The sequence below is a fragment of the Rosa rugosa genome, chromosome 2 (assembly GCF_958449725.1).
Source record: "Rosa rugosa chromosome 2, drRosRugo1.1, whole genome shotgun sequence".
Taxonomy (NCBI): Eukaryota; Viridiplantae; Streptophyta; class Magnoliopsida; order Rosales; family Rosaceae; genus Rosa; species Rosa rugosa.
Genome location: NC_084821.1, coordinates 50084562 through 50105184, shown reverse-complemented (window position 1 = coordinate 50105184; position 20623 = coordinate 50084562). Strand labels below are relative to the sequence as shown.

Genomic DNA, 20623 nt, shown 5'->3' with positions numbered 1-20623 from the left:
TTATTTGTATGATTATTGGAATAGTACGATTCTTTTGCTAATATATGGTTTCTTTTATCAATAAGGAAGCTCTAAATGTCCCTGTCAAATTTTGAGCTATGCAAGAGAGGTAGAGGAATCCTATGGAAACCCTAGGTAAATGATTTCTTCCGCGACGAACCACGTACTTATACGCTAGTCGCTATGGTATGGGTTGCTCTACTGATGTGTTTGAAGGACAATCTCTTATTGCTTTGCGTATCTGTAGAAGCATGTTTATTGACTTTATCATGTGCTACAATTGAGTATGATTCTTCTCATCAATATATTCTTATCGATATAATATGTGTCTAGAAAATTAAAACAAACATTGAGGTTACTTCATGAACCTAATTCGATATGCGAACCTAACACATATGGTAACCAATACACTTGGTGGGGTGGTAAGGCTTTGGTCTCATATATAAGAGGTCAGGAGTTCGAGCCCCATCAAGGGCGGGAATGGGTGGGGTTTTTTTTTTTAAATAAATAAAAAAAAAAGAATCTCAGCTAAAAATCGCTCATTACTTGAGCAACAAATAATCCAACCCGACAGCTGAACTACACAAAGACTCTTGTTAGGAGAAGCGGGAGCGCTGCAGGTAACTTATTTCAGTCGTTATATTTCCCAACTCTATTCCACTATAAAAAGTTATTTACTAACTTAAACGTCATAGAGTTTTTGATCGGTTGGTACCATATATATGCATTTGATGTTGTTTTATAGGTAATTAACCACAACTCTTTCCCAGAAATTATGTTTACAGCCCTCACAATCCCTATCATGGGAGTGAGCTCACTATGCCATTATGGGCCACGCGAGACAGCATTAGGGTAGTGAACCTTTATTTTTCCAATGGGCAAGAGTCTTTATACAAGTAAGGGAGCTTCCTCTATTGTACATAGTTTTAGATGTGGGATACAATTTTTCTTTTTGAGCACTTATTTATTATCTTGAAAAATTTGACGAGCACAGGAGACATAGCCCCCTTCTTAGATCTCTGTCGATTCTCATGATTGTGAAGTGTGTCAAAATATTGTTTCATATCTTAAACCGACAAACCTGTTTACTAACATATTTACTTCTTTATAAAATATGTATGGTGATACTTGAGGTGAATGTTCCAAGAAATAGTGAAAATTGTCCAAGGAACATGTTACCACCCCTCCAACATATCCATTACATCCTTCCGTAGTGACAGGTCTTTTTCATTGGTCAAACTATGCTCCCACTTGGATAGTTGGTCAAGAACATTGTAAAATTGTGCAGAGTCTCCTCAACCTACAAGTTCTTACCTATTAGAGAATTTCATCAAGTAACATGGTTGTGCCAAGTTATACTGTAAAATGCAAATTATTCATTTGTGAATCTTGACCTCTAAAATTACATCATGAGTGTTCATTTATACACAAAATTTGATCAATTTTGTCGAACTATTAACTTTTCAATTTCTAATTTCGCCATAGTTTAAAACTCACTTAAACAAAAACAATAAATAATAATATATCTTTTTACTTACCATCACTAAAATTATCTTTGAGGTTAAAGTCACAAAAGCTACAATTATAACTTTTTACCTTTTTGCGTGCATAAAATTTTGGAGACAGTAATAATTAGAATCATATGATCATAATATCATTTACAAAATTTCGTGGGGTGCAAACAAACAGTAGGTTAAAAATGCATGCTTCATTTTTATTTTTTTTGGAGAAAAGGTTAAAAATGCATGCCAGTCATGATATTAACACACAATAGGGCGCGGTCCACAGAAGTTGTCATATAAAAGATTAGAAATATGAAATGCCATGAATAATGGACCCAACAAGAGGCAAAGTCATGTCCACATCTAATTAAATTGTGTCAACAGTTTGCCATGTAAATCAATGCATCCATGTAACTTATGACTCGGCCCTGTCTTCTCTCCCCAGGACAAACATACAACCCCTAGGGACCTACCCTTTTAATGTATTTTCGCTATTTTGTGTCTCCCCTATCTCTATTTCCATGCAGTCTTGGTTCAGCTGGGCTGAGCTACTAGTCGGTATTCAGTAGAGGTGACAGTTTTACGTGACAAGTTTGACTCACCGATAATTTATATGGTATTATATTGCTTGCATGTATGTTATAATAACATTAACAGTTCGGATACAGATTTTGAGGACAGAAATTGAACTAATCAAAACTTTTATCCAAATTTGAGTCCACACATTATCAATTTTTGATCGATGTACAAATATCTGGGTAACTGCTAACTAATAAATAGCATTACCCAATGATACTCGATTTTTTTAAATAAATTGTTTGATTACCAATGCAGTTGCCGATACAGATATTCAAAACCTTACACCTAACATGGCAGATTTGCCCTACAATCATATAAGTGGGTGAAAGTATATTCAATGTTATAATAGCTTTGAATACATTTTGAAGAATAAAAGGTTATAGTTGATGGATTAGGCGTTTTCACGTAATATAATATGATACGATGGTCGATACATTTTCCATCACAAGGCGAAACTTCTCTCGCGGCCATATATATATACCTTGGATTTTGTGGTTTGTATTTTAGTTACCAACTCTTCTAGGTTTAGCTTAAACAAATGCAAAGCTTGGCATGTGAAATTTGTGGTTATAAGAGAAAGCCATGGACGCATGACATTAATTCCAAGCACATTCGAGAGAGAGAGAGGAGGGTGGGGGAGGGGCCGGGCGGCCTGCACCAGCGGCCGACCTTAGTAATGAAAATTTAACATGGCATGGAAAATTGGAAATTGGTTGTTAGAATACAGTTTCTTCTTTGGTTTGATCGATGGAAACTAAATATTTATTTATAGTTTGTGGTAGCTCCAATTATTAGAGGACTAATTCAGCAATGGAAATTTCCCTAGATGAACCAGCAACTCGATTGTTCTAAATTTGATGAACTGTTGGAAAACCTTGATATTAAGGACGTGTAATAGTTTTATTTTTGTCATTGAATACGTATGGTAACTAATTAGTTAATCGCAATAGTAACTTTCGTCAATCATGTTCCTTAGAGACGGAAGATTTTGGTAACAAGAATGACTATCAGGAATTGGTTTTACTTAATTACCAAAACAACTTCTTCTTTCAATAATTTTTTTCTTTTCAAAGGAAGAATCACAATTTCATTAATAGCAATAGAAGATGAGAGAAGTTAAGGTAGCTTATGTGCCGTTTTTCTTTTAGGCGAAATCGAACAAAATTTTGGTAATAAACATTACAAAAAGGTAGAAAAACGAGTTTACAATCCAAGAGTCCAAACTTTCATATTCTAATTAATAGCTAATCATAACATTGAATTAGCCAAACATAAAGTTGAAATTGTCCATAAAGAGATTTGCATGGTTGAATCGATATTGTTACAAGCTTAAGAAACTCAGTTGGCCGGACCCAAGCAAATGTCATCCTTTTTATTCTTCAATAACCGTCACAGACCATACACCCAGACGGATCAGTATACCAAACTCATGAACTAAGAAACTAATTGAAATGACACCTAGTTTGGAATTGTTGCTGGGCCTGTTCGTCTTCCCTTCACTGGTTCGGCCATTGGGCCTATTTATAGTAACAAAATCCAAATAGTTTTCAGTTCCCCACCATTGTCTTAAGAAACTGTGATATCTTGAGGCTATGGCTCGCACTATGCCAAAAAGGCCTTTAGATGACAGAACTGTTCTGTCGTCTGAACGAACCAAAATGTGTCGTCTAGTACGGTGTCGTGTCTTGGGGGTATCAGACGACAGAAGTGTTATTCAGACGACATAAAAAAATAAAAGTCGTGTGTTGTCTGATGAGTTTTGCATTTTGGGAACATTGTGATCTGTCATACAACAACAATTAAATGTTGTGCTAATTGACTTTAAACGACAATTATTTGTGGTCGTAAAGCGCATCAGATGACAATTAAGTGTCGTTCTAGGGTAGGTTTATATGACATTTAAGTGTTGTGTGAAAGGTTTTGAAATTATACGTATGTGATGTTGGGAAATGGTTTAGACAATAGATATCATATTCTTTCTGTTATGTCAGTCTCATTACAACGACAATTTACTGTCATTTGAGGTTATTTAAGACAACAAATATTTGTGGTCTGAATATAAAAAGGACCACTAATAGTACATGTTTTATGTTGTCTGTGATCAAGTCCAACCACACTTATTTGTTGTTATTATATGCTTTAGCCAACAATTCCATCTAACTTATATTATTGTTTTGCCACTTATTTGTTGTTATTATATGCTTTAGCCAACAATTCCATCTAACTTATGTTATTGTTTTGCCATTTAGACTACAATTTTCTGTCGTCCCAAAGCCAAAAAGACAATAGACTTCTAATTGGTTTTTGTGTTGCTTCTGTGCAGCTGCAACCACACATTAGTGTGCTTTTGTTGTAGCTTGCAATTTGAGATAACACATATTAGTAGTCCTCTGTTACAATTGGTATGCATGAATTTTGGAAATTAAAATTGCCCATTCATGAAACCATAAAATCCACATCCAAAATCATTCATTGCAATTTCCATTAATCCACCATTGTCTCATGTACACAAACCTAATCATGAGCATCAGTTCAAAATGGCCCATATATACTAATCTGGAAGTCCAAATGCTTAATGAAGGAAGAACTTCTACTAGACACAAGTCAATAAAGGAACTAGCTAGCTGTACTGCTGTACCAGTTTCTTGAATATACTTAAAGGAACTAGCTAGCTGTACTGCTGTACCAGTTTCTTAAATATACTTAAAGGAACTAGCTAGCTATACTCCGGTATCTTCTAAAGATGGTTCTCTTTCCAACTGCGTCCGCGTTGCTTGCAGAACATCTTGAAGGATTTGAAAGCCTTGAGTTAGTCATCTGGAGAGCTCATGAGAAGAAACAAAAAATTCAGCATCCACCAAATTTAGGATTCAGGAATGCTAAGTTCTAATAATAATGAGAAAGAAATTAAAAATAAAAAAAAAAGGTCACTGAGCATGTAGAATCCTAATAACAGTTTAATAAACACTAAGCAAAATAATGTCTACCAGAAAACAGAGAGATATACACAACAACTTATATTATCTTACTGTGAATTACCTTTCTATGTTACGAATTGGTTCAACAATGCTCCAAGGCTCCTCAGTTCCACAGGTAACACTTGGTAGTAAAGAGGCGAATGCAAAATAATTCAGAGGAGATACGACATGAACATCATATGAGAAATTTTTCAGATTCCTTGAGAAAGTTGTTCCAGCCCACCTTCTTTCTTTCCACACCAGGTGTACGACTGATCAAGTGGGAGTCTTGAGTTCGCTTGAGCATAAGCCACATAGCCGCCGCCACTGCAACTCAAAGCAATGAACATAAGCCAAAAGATAATCATGTCATGTATCACACATGAATTATGTTCAAATTAGAAAGCACAAAATGAAGGGTTTGCACTTTGTAGAAACTCTAGAATCTGAGCAACTCTATATCTCACAAAAATATAAAAATGGAAAGTTACCACTGTAGGTTTCCATTTTCGGAAACCCGGTAACTCTCCCTCTCTCTTCTCCCCCGACCCCTTCCCCTTTCGGCCCGAACTGGTTTACCTCCGATTTCTCCCTCCTCCGGCCGACCCACGACGGAATCCGGCTACCCCCAGGCTCGTCTCCTCCCCCTTGACACATTGGCGGTGGTGTTTTGTGAAGATTTGGCCGGAGAAGCTTGATTTCGCGCCGGGAAGGTAATGGTTTCAGTTTGCGATTTTTGCCGATTTCCGGCGATTCCGGCCTTCTCCGGTCACCAGACCGGCGTCGAAGGTCGGGTTTTTGCTGGAGATGATTTCCCCTAAGGTCTTGCTTCTCAATTTTTCTGGAAAATTTTCACCGGCTTAATTGGAGCTCTTCCAGGTAAAATTGGCACTTGTTGTAGTTGAGAAAGAGATTAGGCATGTTGAGTAGGAGGTGCTGCCAAAATTTGGTGGCCATTGGTGGTGGTTGGCTGGTGGCGCGTGGAGCTGCAATTTATTTTCTATTTTGGCTCCATAAATCCCTTAACGATTGTAGAAGTTTATACATGAAGTTTGGTGGAAATCGGAGGAATTACGAGTTGAGTTTAATTGATTAATTAACGATTTTCGTGAATTCGATCACCGGAATTCTGTCGAATTCACTCTAGAATTTATTTATCGATGAATGAATATTGCTGGAATATTGTGGATGGATTCGTTGTGAATTAAGGAGTTGGATTTTGAAGGGGGACGTTATGAATTTCAATTTCTAATTATCGTAAAGTTAATTTCCGTCCTGTAAATGTATTTTTACGAGTGCTATTCGTACAGGACGAGAGGAGTCTTCGTACGAGGAAAATACCGAGCGACGTCAGGATTGAGCATATATTGTGAGTGGACTTTTATTTTTCAAAGAATGATGCATGCATTTATTTAATCGGTTCCGAAGTTATAATTTATTTATCAATTTACTTTCTCGAGCATATGGTTATTTCGGAAACGGTTTCGGTTAATTGATTTATTTGAAAGTTTTATGGCGTGCGGGGTCACGTCATTGGATGATGCTTATTTTCTTTTATTTATTTATTTCCGATGTGATTTCCGGATTTATACTATTTATATTATATTTATATTCGGCGATTTGAGATTTTTATGAGATTTTTGAAATGAGATTTCAATGGAGTAAATCTTTATATTTATTTATCTCCTATTTATTTTGAACTTGAGATTATCTTGGCGTGTGGGACACGTCGTTGGAAATTCTTTTACGAGAGATGGGGGAAGCCTTATGTATTTTGGATTTACTGGATTTTCGGTTATGTTTCCCTGTGCCATACTGAGGGGTGATTTTATCATGCTAGCATTGATTTTCCGCCTTTGTGGCGCAGGTTACTGTCTCTGTGACAGTAATTCTGTAGCCCGGTATCCTATCGCTACACTTAGTGGCGTAAGGGTATATTACGGGAGTTATGGGAGTATTTTAGCCTGGGAGGCTATCACCCGAGCCTGGGAGGCTCACTGGTATGGCTATTGCCTTCCCCTACTCACTTTACTACTTAAGCTGGCGGGGCTAGCTCGATTTTCGTTTAACCAGCGGGGCTGGTTTTATTTTCCTTGAGTAGCAGAGTTCCAACTTTTTTTTTCTTTGAAATTGTTTGTGACTAGCGGGGCTAGTCGGTTTTCATGAGTGGAACTCCTCTTGTTTTATTTTCGTTAATCCTTGCATGCATCGGGAATTTTTAAAGAAATAAATGTGGGAAAGTATAAAATCCATTTGGTTTAAATTTGTTTATTTTCGTCCACTCACGCTAACGTGTTTTTCAATACTTTTCCCCTGGGCCCTTCGGTTTCAAATGCCCAGTTTTCAGTGTTGCTGCTCGGCGTTCTGAAGTGAGCCATAGTGACCGCATCCGCTTCCGTCATCATATTTTGTAGGTTATTTATTTAGCCTACTGTACTCTATGCTAAACTTATATTCCTAGAATGCTCTGATTACTAAGGGATATGTGACCCAAACTTGTATGAATTATATTTGAGGTCTATGACCTAACTTTGGTGATTGTAGTAATTTGTACCTTTCGGAGATTATGTATGATGTTGTTAGCTTTGAGATGGGATTTGTGGAATTTGGGAGCAGGGTGGCTCCAGGAGTTGTGGTTGGATTATTAGAAGTGAATTTTGTTTTCCGCAAGATTTTGGGTTATCCATTTTTAAGGGAGGTTATGCCGAAATTTTTGGTAAATCTCCTTTAAATGTGGGTCCCGCAGGGCCACTTCGGATTCCAGGGTGGAATTCGGGGTGGGTCCTGTCAATGACATCAAGTTTGAGTCATTTTCAATAAAACTAGGTTATTAACCATCTTTGAGTAGGTTACTTAAAATACATGTACTATTAATGTAGTATATGTAGTAATGTTCATACTATTATGAAAAATTTTATGTTTATTTCTTAATATACATGTATGTGTATTGAAAACCATAGTATATAAAGCTAATATTTAGATAATCGGTAGATTATATATTTACCAAAACCAAACCAACTTTTTCGGTAATTTTCGATTTCAGTTTTATCGTTCTCGGTTACCAAAAAGTCAGTTTACCAAACTTAAAACATCGGTTGGTATTAGGTCGGTTTGGTAATTACCAAACCAAGTGGCAGCCCTAGTCACAGACCATACACCCAGACAGATCAGTATACCAAACTCATGAACTAAGAAACTAATTGAAATGACACCTAGTTTGGAATTGTTGTTGGGCCTGTTCGTCTTCCCTTCACTGGTTCGGCCATTGGGCCTATTTATAGTAACAAAATCCAAATAGTTTTCAGTTTCCCACTATTGTCTTAAGAAACTGTGATATCTTGAGGCTATGGCTCGGCAAGTTTCCGTGGGAGGGTTGCTGCTCTACCTTTCGGCATGGTTTGAGGCGGAGTTCTTGGCACTGAACCTCTAAGGTGCGGTGGCTGTGGTGTACGGTGGTCGAGCTTCGGCGCTGGTATCCTAGACTCGTCGGCGACGGGATTTGGATCTGGCAGGTCGTGATGACGATGAGCATGACGGTGCAAATCATGCGGCGCAGGAGTGGCGGCGTGGTCGTGCCGGCATGGTCGTGGGCCTTGATCGATCGGAAGTGATGAGGCAGTTGTGCGTGCAATTGTCGCGTAGAGGAGATTGGTACTGGGCTTTGGTCTGAACATGCTTATTGGGCTGGAATGGTGACTTTCCTGTGGTCTGCCTTTTTGGGATTTTCTAATAGTTAGTTTTTACTTTCTAATAATTCCTTATTGTTTAGGAAACTATGCACTTTGGTGTCTGTTGTGGTGCCTATTTGCTATGATGTTTTCATAGTTATAGGCTCACTTATTATAAGTGAGCGATAAGTTCAAATATAGTTGGTCTATCCTATGTACCACTGTGGCTTCTCCACGAATCCTTGTTCTGGCCAATGTTATGTGTCAGCGGGTGAGTATGTAATGGCCTTCTTGGCATGCGATATTATCAATGGAATTTCCATTATTTCAAAAAAAAAAAAAAAAAAAAACTGTGATATCTCCCAAAAATTCACCTACAGTATCAGAACTCATTTTAGCAGGGTGGCCAGAAAGTAATACCCTAATGAGCTCTTCCATAGTTAGTTTCTCCTACAGGTTGATTTTCATCACTTCACTTAGGACATGAAGTTATATGGTACAAACACCGGGGTTGTCAAGGGGCAGAAGAGGGCGCAATGGGGGAGAAACTTTGACCTCAATGCGCCACCCGGTGAGAAAAAAAATGCCGAGGGAACTTCAACTCTGGTTTTGCCTCCGGATGAGTTTGGCATTAGTGGACTCTTGGATCGGACTCATGCATATAATGTTTAGTTTCCACCAACAACTAGCACATGATTGTGGTATGTATTACGTAAACTGACTAATTAGTAGCATCTAATGATCTCTTCCACGGTGGTGTTCCAATTTTGATTAGCAGTTAGGAATGTCAAATACAAGGAATGTTTCGAAAATGATAAGCTTATAATGTTTCTATAAGCTTCTTATGGTTCTTTCTTTGTGGACGAGCGACATGGATGATAGTATTAGTTGTAGTTGTACTGCATCAAGCTTCATGGATTCCTGCACACCAAATTTAAAGGTGAGATAAAGACCATCTATGTTAATTAGTCGGTGATTAGTTGATTATGTCTACCTGGTTATATATGCTAATTAAGAATGTTTAGAGTAACTCGAGAAAGCCATGAGTCATGGGTCATGGTAACTTGGAAATCGATATTAAATAAAGAACGTGTTGCCCAGTTTAGTCCCATGATCTCAATAATGTCATTTTTTTCTCTGGCTTGATATTCCAATAATGAACACCCATACCAATAAATAATAATGCCTTACCTGGATTCACTGTATAAACTCGATTTGACATGTAGTAACCTCATTGTGTTAGAGATGAGACACCTCTGTCCTTTGATCAACATGATTGCAACATTTTAACTAACTTGTGTGTCTTATTAGTAATTATTGAGAATTAGAGATTAGCCAAGGAAAACAAGAAGACGGGAGAATTAGACAGTGAGCTTTTTTCAGGCATATTACTACAACATATATAGTCCACCAACCATGAAGAATCATCATCAAATTTAATTAGTTTAAATTAATCCTACTTATATTGCTATAACCCCAAGCAACAATCATGTTATGTAGATTAGAAGCCTAATGATTTCTCTCGAATTAGGAGTGTTGTTGTTAGGGCTTCGTCCTTGCCGTTGTTATGTTCATGTACCCTTGGAGTTGGAGCTGTTTGATTCCCGGAGTTGGAGATGGTTCTTTGACATCTCAGTTGTTCTGTCTATGGCAATTGGCTTGGTGTGATTGTAGTTTGACGACTGAGGTTTGGTTTCATGCAGGTATGGGTGGTTGTTATAGGGTTTTGTGATGAATGTGATGGCTAAGGCGCTGATGGCATGGGCGTTGTTTCTACGTTTTCCTGATAGAATTGATAGATAACATTTAGTAGACACTATCACATACAAAGACACATAATGACGCGATGTATGGTAAGTTCACCTAAGTCAATGTGAGACTAAACTACGTTCACTTAAGATAGTCACTATGGGTTAAGAGCTTACAGGACAATGCTACAATATGTTAATATATGACATCACTATTAAGTAGCTAGTGGATTCCTTAGTTGCTCGAGTCAAAAGTTAATATTCGGACCCAATATAAAATTATTTTCCTTATGCGATGTATATTTGACTTGCTTACGCTTACTTTTTGGGGCAAATATTAGCCTTGGTAATGTTCAACACACTTGACCGAGTCTGGCTCTGTTGTATGGATAACTTTGGAAATTTAGCCTAAAACTCCACCGTATTGTGCTGAAACGACAAATAAATCACACACACCGGTCAAATAACGCCGATATTACCCCCACTTCACCTACCTGAAGTGCAACGGATATGAGGTTTTAATAAAAAATGCATGAGCATTACTGTGTGGTACCATTCCTTATAACTCAAGGATAACTCTTCACCTTTTCTAATGTAGGATTCCAAATGTCTCTAATCAAAGTCACTAATTCTAACACACCAGACTGAAAGCTTCAAACCCAAACTAACCATTGTTATTGCTTCCATATGAAATTAGACACTTGTAGATCACTCCGAACACAAACCTCCACCGGTGACATAAGCACCACGCTCAGTGCTCAACCAGTAATCCACATATAACTTGTCATTCCATGAAAACATGAAGAGAATCTCCAATGAAGATGTTAAATTGATATGCCAAATTTGAATTTAACAGCTTATGTGGCACTTGGTGTTTTTGGCTAAACTCAACTCCAACTCATATGTCAAATGGAGTTGTATTTTGTATTAAATTTATTTGTAAAGAGATGTTGCACTTAACCCACTCACTTTCCATCAGCCTCTTTTGATGCAACCCAACAATTTTTTTTTTTTGAATAGGGGTTTGGAACTCAGTCTAATTGGGAGGCTCAGCCTCACGCCCGTACAAATTATTAATAGGTGAACTAGAATATACCGAGGATGACATAAAACCAAAGCTCCGTACAGAATCAATAATATCCTCGTAGAGCACATCCTGAATAATAGCGGGTGACTCATCTAACCATACTTCATCTACACAACTAACATTAACAAGGTGTGTCAAACGATGGGCCACATAATTTGCTTCTCGATATATATGTCGGAAGTGAACAAAGTTAAAGCTTGAAATATACCTCTTGCGTTAGCACATCCCGAATAATAGCTGGTGACACACCCCAGCTTTAGCTAATGTGTTAAAATTGTTAAAACTTCAATCCTAACTGTTGGGCACTCTAGTTGGCAAACTCTAAAACCCAAAAACTTGATTGTCCCCCCAAAAAACAAAAAACCCAAAAAATATAAGATAAAGATGATGATTTGGGTCCAAACTCCATAATAAGATGGACGACCAATACCAAATTCCCTAATAATTACTTGAGGTAAATAATATAAAGATAAATAAGACAACCGCGCAAATGGCAATCCCCAAAACATTGGCCACTGAAACCCTAGATACACACAGATGTGATGTGAGATTGTGAATGAGCTCTACCACCATTTTTAATTCAGTTCGAATTTGGAGCCCTTTTCCAGAGAGGTACGTATTGATTTTAAAACTCTCACTTGGCATTGATTCCTGTGCTGGCATTGATCTGGGTCAGTTCTGGTGGGCTTTGAATTCCCAATTTGATTTTGGGGGTTTTTGGTTGAGTTGTGATAAAAGATTTGATTTTTCGGAAGGAAAAAGTGTTTTCAGGTAGTGGGTTTTGCGATTCATGTGGGTTTTCTGGTTTTGGTTAAGCACATTGGGATTAAAGATCGTAGCTTTGGCTTTTGATAGTGGGATTTGTTGGAATAGAGTTTGATTCTGTGTTAATTTTTGCAGAGGGATTCTGGGTTTTTGTTAACTTGGATTTGGAAGACTTGTGAAGTTTGGTTTGTTTTGTCTAGTACTATTTTTGGATTGAAAAAAGAAGTTGGCTTTTTTCTGAATGAGATATTCTAGTAGGAGAAGAAGAAGGAGATGAAACTTGAACAACAATTTGTGGATTTGGAGATACAATGACTGGAGGGTCATTAGGTCTACGTACCGGAAGCTATGGATCACTACAACTACAGCAGATACAGAATGGTTTTCCACCTATTCTGCAAACAACCCCTCCTCCTCTGGCGCGAAAGCCTTCCAAGGTGCTTCTTGCAAGTAGGGAGAAGGAAAGGGTTCTGCCCTTTGTCTGTAGATTTTTGGGCCGAAAAAAGGTCATAATGCTTCTTTTGGTTGTCCTTGCTCTTTTGGTTTTCGTATCCAATTCCTTCAATGTAAATAAAGGTTAGTTTTGTTTTTCCTTGCTTCGTATACATCCATTGTTGTGTCGACAGTTTAGTACAGTGTCTATGCAAGAGTTCCGTGGAGAGTCCTTGTGTTTGTTAACTTTGAAGAAACTTGCATTGATTAAATTTAAAGCACTTGAGGCGTACAAGGTCTATGTGGTTAACAGGATTGAGATAAACCTGGTCATTATATATACTTTAGTCCTCATATGTGATATCATCTGATTGAGTTTACCTTGAACATCTTGTCACTGTCACTAATTGAGTCATGCTCATCAGTGTTTGACCCAATTCTAATTTTGTAGAGTGTTTCTCTGAACTATTTCCTGTACAATATAAATGTAAAAATATCAACTTTAAAGCTATCATGTCTTTTACTCAACATAGTCGAAATGCCATATCTTACTGCATGGAGATATCAAGTAGTTCCGTAATTTTCGCAGGAATGGAAGATAAACATGACATTAAAATTACTTCTACACAGAATACCATGAAAGGAAAAGATGCAAATAGAGCCCTACTTACTCCTCCTCCCCATCTTCATACTGAGTCATTTACTGTTGTTCATGGAAATTCCCCTCCATTGGCCCATCAATGTGAAAATTTTGCATTTCCTCCTCCTCCTCCTTCATCTGGTCGTAAACGAAGTGGACCTCGCCGTAAGTTCTTTGATTTTGCTTCATTCTTTCAGTGATCAATCTCTAATATTTAGCATCTTGACTCCAAGTTAATACATGTCTAGTTGCTGCACCTTTGATTTTGTTCATTTTTTTTTTCAGCGTGTCCAGTATGTTATCTCCCTGTGGAGCAGGCTATAGCTAGTATGCCAAGTTCTTCTTCAGAATCACCTGTACTACATAATTTGACATATGTTTATGATGAAAATCCCACTAGAACTGAACGACATGGAGGTTCTGAATTTGGTGGATTTCCAACTCTGAGACAGAGAAATGATTCATATGATATAAAAGAATCCATGACGGTCCACTGTGGGTATGTTTACCACAAAAGAATTTTATTAATTAATTGTGGTGCCTTGTACCTATTGCCAATTCCTTTATCCTTCTTGGCTAATGCAGTCATCCTTTCTTGTATTCTCTTGGCGCCTTCTTGTCAGATTTGTGAAAGGTAATAAACCTGGTGACCAGTCTGGATTTGATGTTGATGAAGCTGACCTTATGGAGTTGGAGACGTCCCATGAGATAATTGTTGCGTCAGCTGTCTTTGGTATTTCCAAGTCTAAGAAATTGTATGATATTTTTTTAATTGCATGCTTTGGTTTGCCTTTTCTGATCGTTGCATCTTTGTTAGGAAACTATGACATAATACAGCAGCCAACAAACATTAGTGAGTTTTCGAGGAAAAATGTTCCATTCTACATGTTTATTGATGAAGAGACTGAAGCTTATATGAAGAATTCCAGTGTCTTGGGAAACAGTAGGAAAGTAGGATTATGGAGAGTTATTGTTGTCCGTAATGTTCCTTACACTGATGCAAGACGCAATGGAAAGGTCAGTTTATTTTGAGTGTCTTGGTTCGTCCTTTCTTTATAAAGCTTAGATCAATTGACTTTGTGGACATATATATATATATATTTGTTTTTTTTTGGACTTTAAAGATTAGTGGTGCTCTCAGATGTTTGTTTAGTTTCTTCCAACAGCATTTGGAGATAGGAGATTGCTAATTATAAACTTAGTTTCGCAGATTCGCTCAAATTGATATAAGTATTTCATACACTAACAATCTTCACAATTTCCATATGCCCCAAATTTCTGAAGAAAATCACTGAATGCATATGTGAGTAGGTGATATGTTGATTTGTATAATTTGAGCATAAGACTTAACCCAAACTGTACCATCCCTTTACAAAAGCCAAGGTCGAGTGGCCACTGGCCAGAGATTGTTCTGGCTGCAGCATGCAGTTCAAATTTCAGTCTTGGTTCTGGTCCAAGTGCGGCTTGGAAAGTCGTAGTTCAAGCGAAGATGTTGGGCAACAGGAGTTTGGTCCATAGTTAATTGACACTTCTAAACATGGTTTTAGTGATTCATTTATCTAGTGGTATTGATGTTTTGGGAAATTTAATCTCAAATGTCATAGCAGGTGGTGCTTTTTTAATATAGTTCACTTATATGTGTGCTATCCAGAAATTGCTTAAAAAGTCTGGATTAAGATGGATATTGGGCAACGGTCTAAATGTTATTTACACACCATGATTTTTTGGCAGATTCCAAAGCTTCTATTGCACAGGCTTTTCCCCAATGTCAGATATTCTGTATGGATTGATGGAAAGCTTCAGCTTGTTGTGGATCCTTATCAGGTCCTTGAGAGGTACAATTATTTTCTGATCCTGTTTATTTACGTCCTGTGGTATTGGGAGGCATGCCTGTAGTAATTTAGGGCTCGAAGGAAGTGTCTGAAAGGCTGTTTTAAAAATGTTTAGTAAGTTAGTGGCACAATGAGTGATAGTTTTTGTTTGTTTGTTTTTGTTTTATGGAGAAAAGTTTTGACATTATCTCACAAGAGAACTCAGTGTTTGCTTAGTCGTTAGTAATGTTTAATTGAGACTTGAGAGTCTGGTGCCGATAACTTATATGCTGTTATGTTATTTCACTAGAGACTGAAGGTTCTGCTAGCTTCTCATTATCTACATCTCATTGCTATTCATTAGAACTCTAATTGGCTGTGGAGATGATAATGAAATACTTGCAAAATATAGTTTTGCTCCTCTGGGAAGTTGTATGGTTAATTGCTTTGGTCCACTTCTGTTAACATATTGCAGCTTTAGAAAAAGTTGGGTTAGATTTGGGGCAGCATTATGATTGTATCGGTCATGATTATTCACATGTTCTTTCCAGTGAAAACTGAGCTGTTATCAATCCCTTTCAACATTTTTTTTAAATGTTATTTACTGGATATTAAAACTGACGAGTGTCAGAAACTTTTGGTTTTTATGCGGTTATGTTTCTTGTATGTTGTAGTTGCCTTGGTGACGGAAACAATTGATCTCTGTTGTGAAAATGACTGTAGATATCTTTTGGGTGGGTGGGTGGGCGTTTATCTTTGTTCACTTTTCTCTGATATTTTGGTTCAAAGTATACCGAGCTATACTTTTCGATATACTTCTAAGTCGGATGATGAGAGAGAGGGAAGTTGAGACTAGAAACAAAAAGAAACCAATTATTATTGGGGTCGGAGAATAAATTTTAATTAAATCTTATTTTCTTTCATCATTTATGTGAAATGTTCCTAGTGGTTATGAAATAATCGCTGTTCATATTCTTCCAAGAAAAAGTTTATAACTACCCCAACTCACATGAAAACTCGGTGTTTGCTTAACTCTTATCCCAATCCAGTTTATTTAGGCATCTTCAGCTGTCCTGCTGTGCAATGCATTATTTTGGAACACTGTTAGTATATTCCTAAATCTTATATAAATCATTCTAGCATTGATGTGCATTCATGAATCATGTGCTTGGAGCAAGGAACTAGATTAGCTTTACATAAACCTTGATATTTTTAGACTTAAACCTTGTTCAGGTTCTTGTGGCGTCAGAATGCAAATTTTGCAATCTCAAAGCACTATAGACGGTATGATGTGTTTGAAGAGGCGGAAGCTAACAGAGCTGCTGGGAAGTACGATAATTCCTCCATTAATGAGCAGGTTGACTTCTATATCAAGGAGGGTTTACAACCTTACTCTGAGGCTAAGCTTCCAATAACGAGTGGTAGGTCATTTCATGTATGGGCATTTATGTGTAAGCTTATGTGTACACATGGTTGTTTACTTGTGTATGCTTTTTTCTCAATGTGTTTGCATGTTTCAGCTTTATTTTAATTGCAATTGGGTGTGTGCACTACCACTTTTTGCAGATGTTCCTGAAGGTTGTGTGATCATAAAGGAACACATTCCCATTACAAATTTATTCACCTGTAATTGGTTCAATGAAGTTGATCGTTTTACCTCCAGGGATCAGTTAAGCTTTTCCACAGTGAGGGATAAAATCATGGGAAAAGTTGATTGGAGCATTAATATGTTTTTGGATTGTGAAAGGCGCAACTTTGTAATTCAGGTATGACTATTTCTTAATAATGTCTATCGGGTTTAAAAGATTATTCAGAGTATATTGTTTGAATATCTTCTTGTTTATTTTTCTCTTAGAGCTCTAAGGCTTGTTAATGAGTCAGAGGCTTTGTTAAACATGAACATCTGAACGACTAGGTCTGTTTGGTAGAAAAATGGTTTCCACAAAGGCTTGCATTTGTTATATTTCAATCATGAAGGTTTTATAGATGCATGGTTCCTGTATGTTAAAGGTTTCTGTTGATAGACTGGGAGTTATGTGTCAAATAGCTTTGATTTGCAAAATGACTCATTTGCCAAGTAGTAATTTTATTGCTGTCTGAACTGTTGTATCTAACTCAAATTGTAGTTGTAAGTTTATTGGGAGGTCAAAATGACAAACTTGCATGTATTTCTAACCAAGTTGTGTTAACGTTCTGTCTCTCTTTTGTTGTCTTCCTTTTTTCCATATGAAAAAGAAAAAAATACCAGCTCATAGTGATTGCATTGTACAGGCATACCACAGAGAGTTGCTGGAGCAGATGCCTCCTCCCCGTCCTCCGAGGGTTGTGATTCGTCGTACACCAGCTTTGCCTCATGTTATCATATCTGTAAAGACTCCACCTGGGAAGAAGCGTGGACGAGGGGATAAGAAGCGCCATCGGAAGGTTGTTGCTGTTAGTAGAGACAACATGCAATTCTAATTGTTCTTTCTTCTTTCATTAATAACCCTTTTGACTATAAGAAAATGTAATCTCCCCTCCCCCTTTGTTACAAAATTATACATCACGGGGTAGGAAGATCTGATTAGATCTGTGTAGGATGATAGGAAAGGACAGATACAACTCTAATTCTTGTTTGGAAATTTTTGATATCTATTCAATCTTCTTTTTCTCTTGCAAGTACTCATTCCAAAGTGTACTTCCACCTTAATTACCACACATTCCCGGGCTTGTCTAGGAAGGGAAAATGTGCCGACTTATTCAATCTAGTTCTCTGGCCAAAACTAAGCGAGTTTTGTTAACAATTCCTTCATTTACTTCAATTCACAGAGGTGATACTGATTGTTGAAGTTGAAGTTGAAGTTGAAGTGGGATAGGAGCTTAGCTTTTGTAAGAATTGATGCTTTCATTCCAACGTTGGTTCAAATGGACTAGTATTCATACCAGGACAGGCAGTCTCTGATCTCCATGTGATTTTATACTTGCCATTAGTTGTCTGCAGTGGTAAACGTGCGGATGCCCCCTTATGAATCTGAGGGATTGATCAACCCAAGGCAAATGCCAAAGGTCTTTGTATTGAATATGAGATAGGGAGGAAGGGAAAGGTAGTTGTCATTGTGTTAATATATGAAACAAAGTAATGATACAGCTATTGCTTTGCAACCATTTCTTATATATTGCAGGCTCATAGCTTTTGACAAATGCTTCAAGTCTTTTACTTTAGTTCAAGACGTGAAAGCACTATTTGTTAAGCCTTGTCTTGTTCAAATTAATTTATCAAAGAAATCAAGAAGTTCAATTATCATGACCGACGACTAGTTCAAATCGACTTGACTTGAATCTGATAAATGGACAGGCAATAAGCATGGTGGCCCAAAATGATTCCAAAGCCAAAAAATTTGATTAAAATGAACTGAAATGAAAATAATTCAATGCTTCATGACCCACAAAAATGCTCTAATTGCTTTGCAAAACAAGGGAGCAGACAAAGGATGGCACTTTTTTGCATGAGGTATGGTGTTTGGACTTTGGACTTTGGGAGAAGGAAGCAATCTGTATTATCTTCATATATTCTATGCCATTTATAGCATACCAATAATCATAAACAGCTCATCAAATCAGACCCAAAGTTCACTATATAGAATAGAAAAGAAGCTCCCCACTCGGATCAGAACAAGAGAAGCCCTTCCACAAGAATAAGCAAGCAAAGGCTTTGTCTGTTTCTCCACTCTGACCATAAATATCTTTCTTTTCAGTTTCATTTCTAGGGGTTTTCAACTTTTTATGGGTTTTTCTTCTTTGAGGTTTTGATTCTTGATTTTCAAGGCTTCTTTTGAGACAATCTTGAATCCTTGATCAGTGGGTTTAGTTGGGTTTCTTGAATTGTAGAGTGAAAGCTAAGTAAAGTTAGATTCTAATCAATTCACTTCTTCTGGTTTCTAGGATTTCTACAAATTTACAAAAAAGAAAGAAAGAAAAGGAAATTGGGGGTGTTTTTAGGACTATATGATCTTCATCTTTCTTTAGCAATAGGCTTTACAGTCTAAGGATAGGCCATGGCTAGTAGTATTGTGGTCTTTTCTGTTTTGAGATGATCAAGTGGAAATCATGGTTCAAAGAGATTTCTGTTCACCAAGTATAGCTGAATAGAATAGATTTGAAGAAAGATTAGGGTGATACTTGGGGGTTTTAATCAATGGGGTTATCTGGGTTCTTCTTGATTAGTATGCTCCACTCTGTTATATGTCTTGTAAGTGGAGCTTTCATGATGTTCTACTCCAATGAATTCTCTGTGTTCAACCATGGCCTTGAGACAGCAAGCAAGCTTCGAGGGTCAACGCCTCATGATCAACTCTTGATTCAAACCTCGAATTCCTTCTCGGGTTGGCTTCTGTTTGCCATCGGATTCCTTCTGTTCATGGTGGCTTTTGTCAACGACTCTAAATTCCAGAGCTTCTTTGCTAAAGGGTGTGTGTTGCTTCACATATCCATGGCTATTTGGAGAGTTTACTTTGGGAGGGAACTCGAAGACCTTGCCAGAGATTGGCCTAAGCAGGTCCTCGGAGACATCACGTTGGCGCTTTCCTGGGGTTTTCTTCTTATGTATTCATGGAGGGAGAAGTATGATTAGTAATGAATTGCTGTAAATTTGCTAGGGATGATGCATAGGAGGAACACATTTTTGGATTAAATTTTGTGGTTTGCTTTTCTCAGCTTCTTGATCATATTTTGCTGAATGAATTGGTGTATACATATGGTATGAAATTCTGGTTCAAAGTAGAGGCTAGCTCTTGCAAAACAGAGATATGAGAACAGTTCATAGTTACTTTAACCCTTGTGTTCATTCCTTGTTGGCTTCATGCCTCCATATAATGATCTTGATTGTAAATTTCTTTACCTGATATATGATAAAAAGTGGTGCAAATTGTGTTTAAGTTTGTAGCTAATTTCATTTGAGTTTAGGACAATGGGACATGGATGATGGAATTTTCTTTATCATGATGATCATGGTTTTGTATTTCGACTACCGAAAGTGAGACAGTAGAGGGGTTTTGTTTGATTCTCATCCTTCCTTTATTTGGTGCTAACTAGCATTCCTGGAAGAGTCATCATCACATAATGTTAAGACCAAAAAGAAAGTCATCACATCATGTAAGATTGTAAGCTAAGCTATAACTCAGCTAGATCTTTGGAACCCCAGACCGACCACCACTATGGCCAAAATGCTCTTCTTCTTCTTCCTCTTCTTTTTTTGTACTCTCTCACTTTCGTAGGATGTCGGTTCGCCACAGTAAACAAATGACAATTTATGACTTTTTAACTTTGATTGCTCTGTTAAGTAGATATGTTCAGCATTTGAAATAGAGAAAAATTCAGTCACCATCCCCAAACTATGTTGCCAAGGCCAATTTGATACCCGAACTCTCAAAAGTATCAATGTAATACCCAAAGACCT

The 20623-nt window shown here is 37.4% G+C and overlaps 2 protein-coding genes across 4 annotated transcripts; both read left to right on the top strand.

Moving 5' to 3' along the window:
• The first annotated feature begins 11982 nt into the window (after window positions 1–11982).
• Window positions 11983–17847, top strand: LOC133727960 (probable hexosyltransferase MUCI70). Of its 3 annotated transcripts, none has more exons than XM_062155381.1 (10): window positions 11983–12153; window positions 12562–12882; window positions 13328–13543; window positions 13664–13877; window positions 14002–14111; window positions 14196–14395; window positions 15110–15213; window positions 16423–16610; window positions 16756–16955; window positions 17461–17847. In XM_062155381.1, exons 2-10 carry the CDS (start codon window positions 12618–12620, stop codon window positions 17647–17649), a joined length of 1686 nt encoding a protein of 561 aa, XP_062011365.1. In that variant the 5' UTR covers window positions 11983–12153; window positions 12562–12617; the 3' UTR covers window positions 17650–17847. The 3 variants fall into 3 exon arrangements, with proteins under 3 accessions (XP_062011365.1, XP_062011364.1, XP_062011366.1); XM_062155380.1 differs by having other exon boundaries at window positions 12442–12882; XM_062155382.1 differs by lacking the exon at window positions 11983–12153 and having other exon boundaries at window positions 12743–12882; window positions 13369–13543.
• Window positions 17848–18616: 769 nt separating this feature from the next.
• LOC133732031 (uncharacterized) lies at window positions 18617–20100 on the top strand. Its single transcript, XM_062159489.1, has one exon. It carries the CDS (start codon window positions 19364–19366, stop codon window positions 19796–19798), a length of 435 nt encoding a protein of 144 aa, XP_062015473.1. The 5' UTR covers window positions 18617–19363; the 3' UTR covers window positions 19799–20100.
• Window positions 20101–20623: the final 523 nt, after the last annotated feature.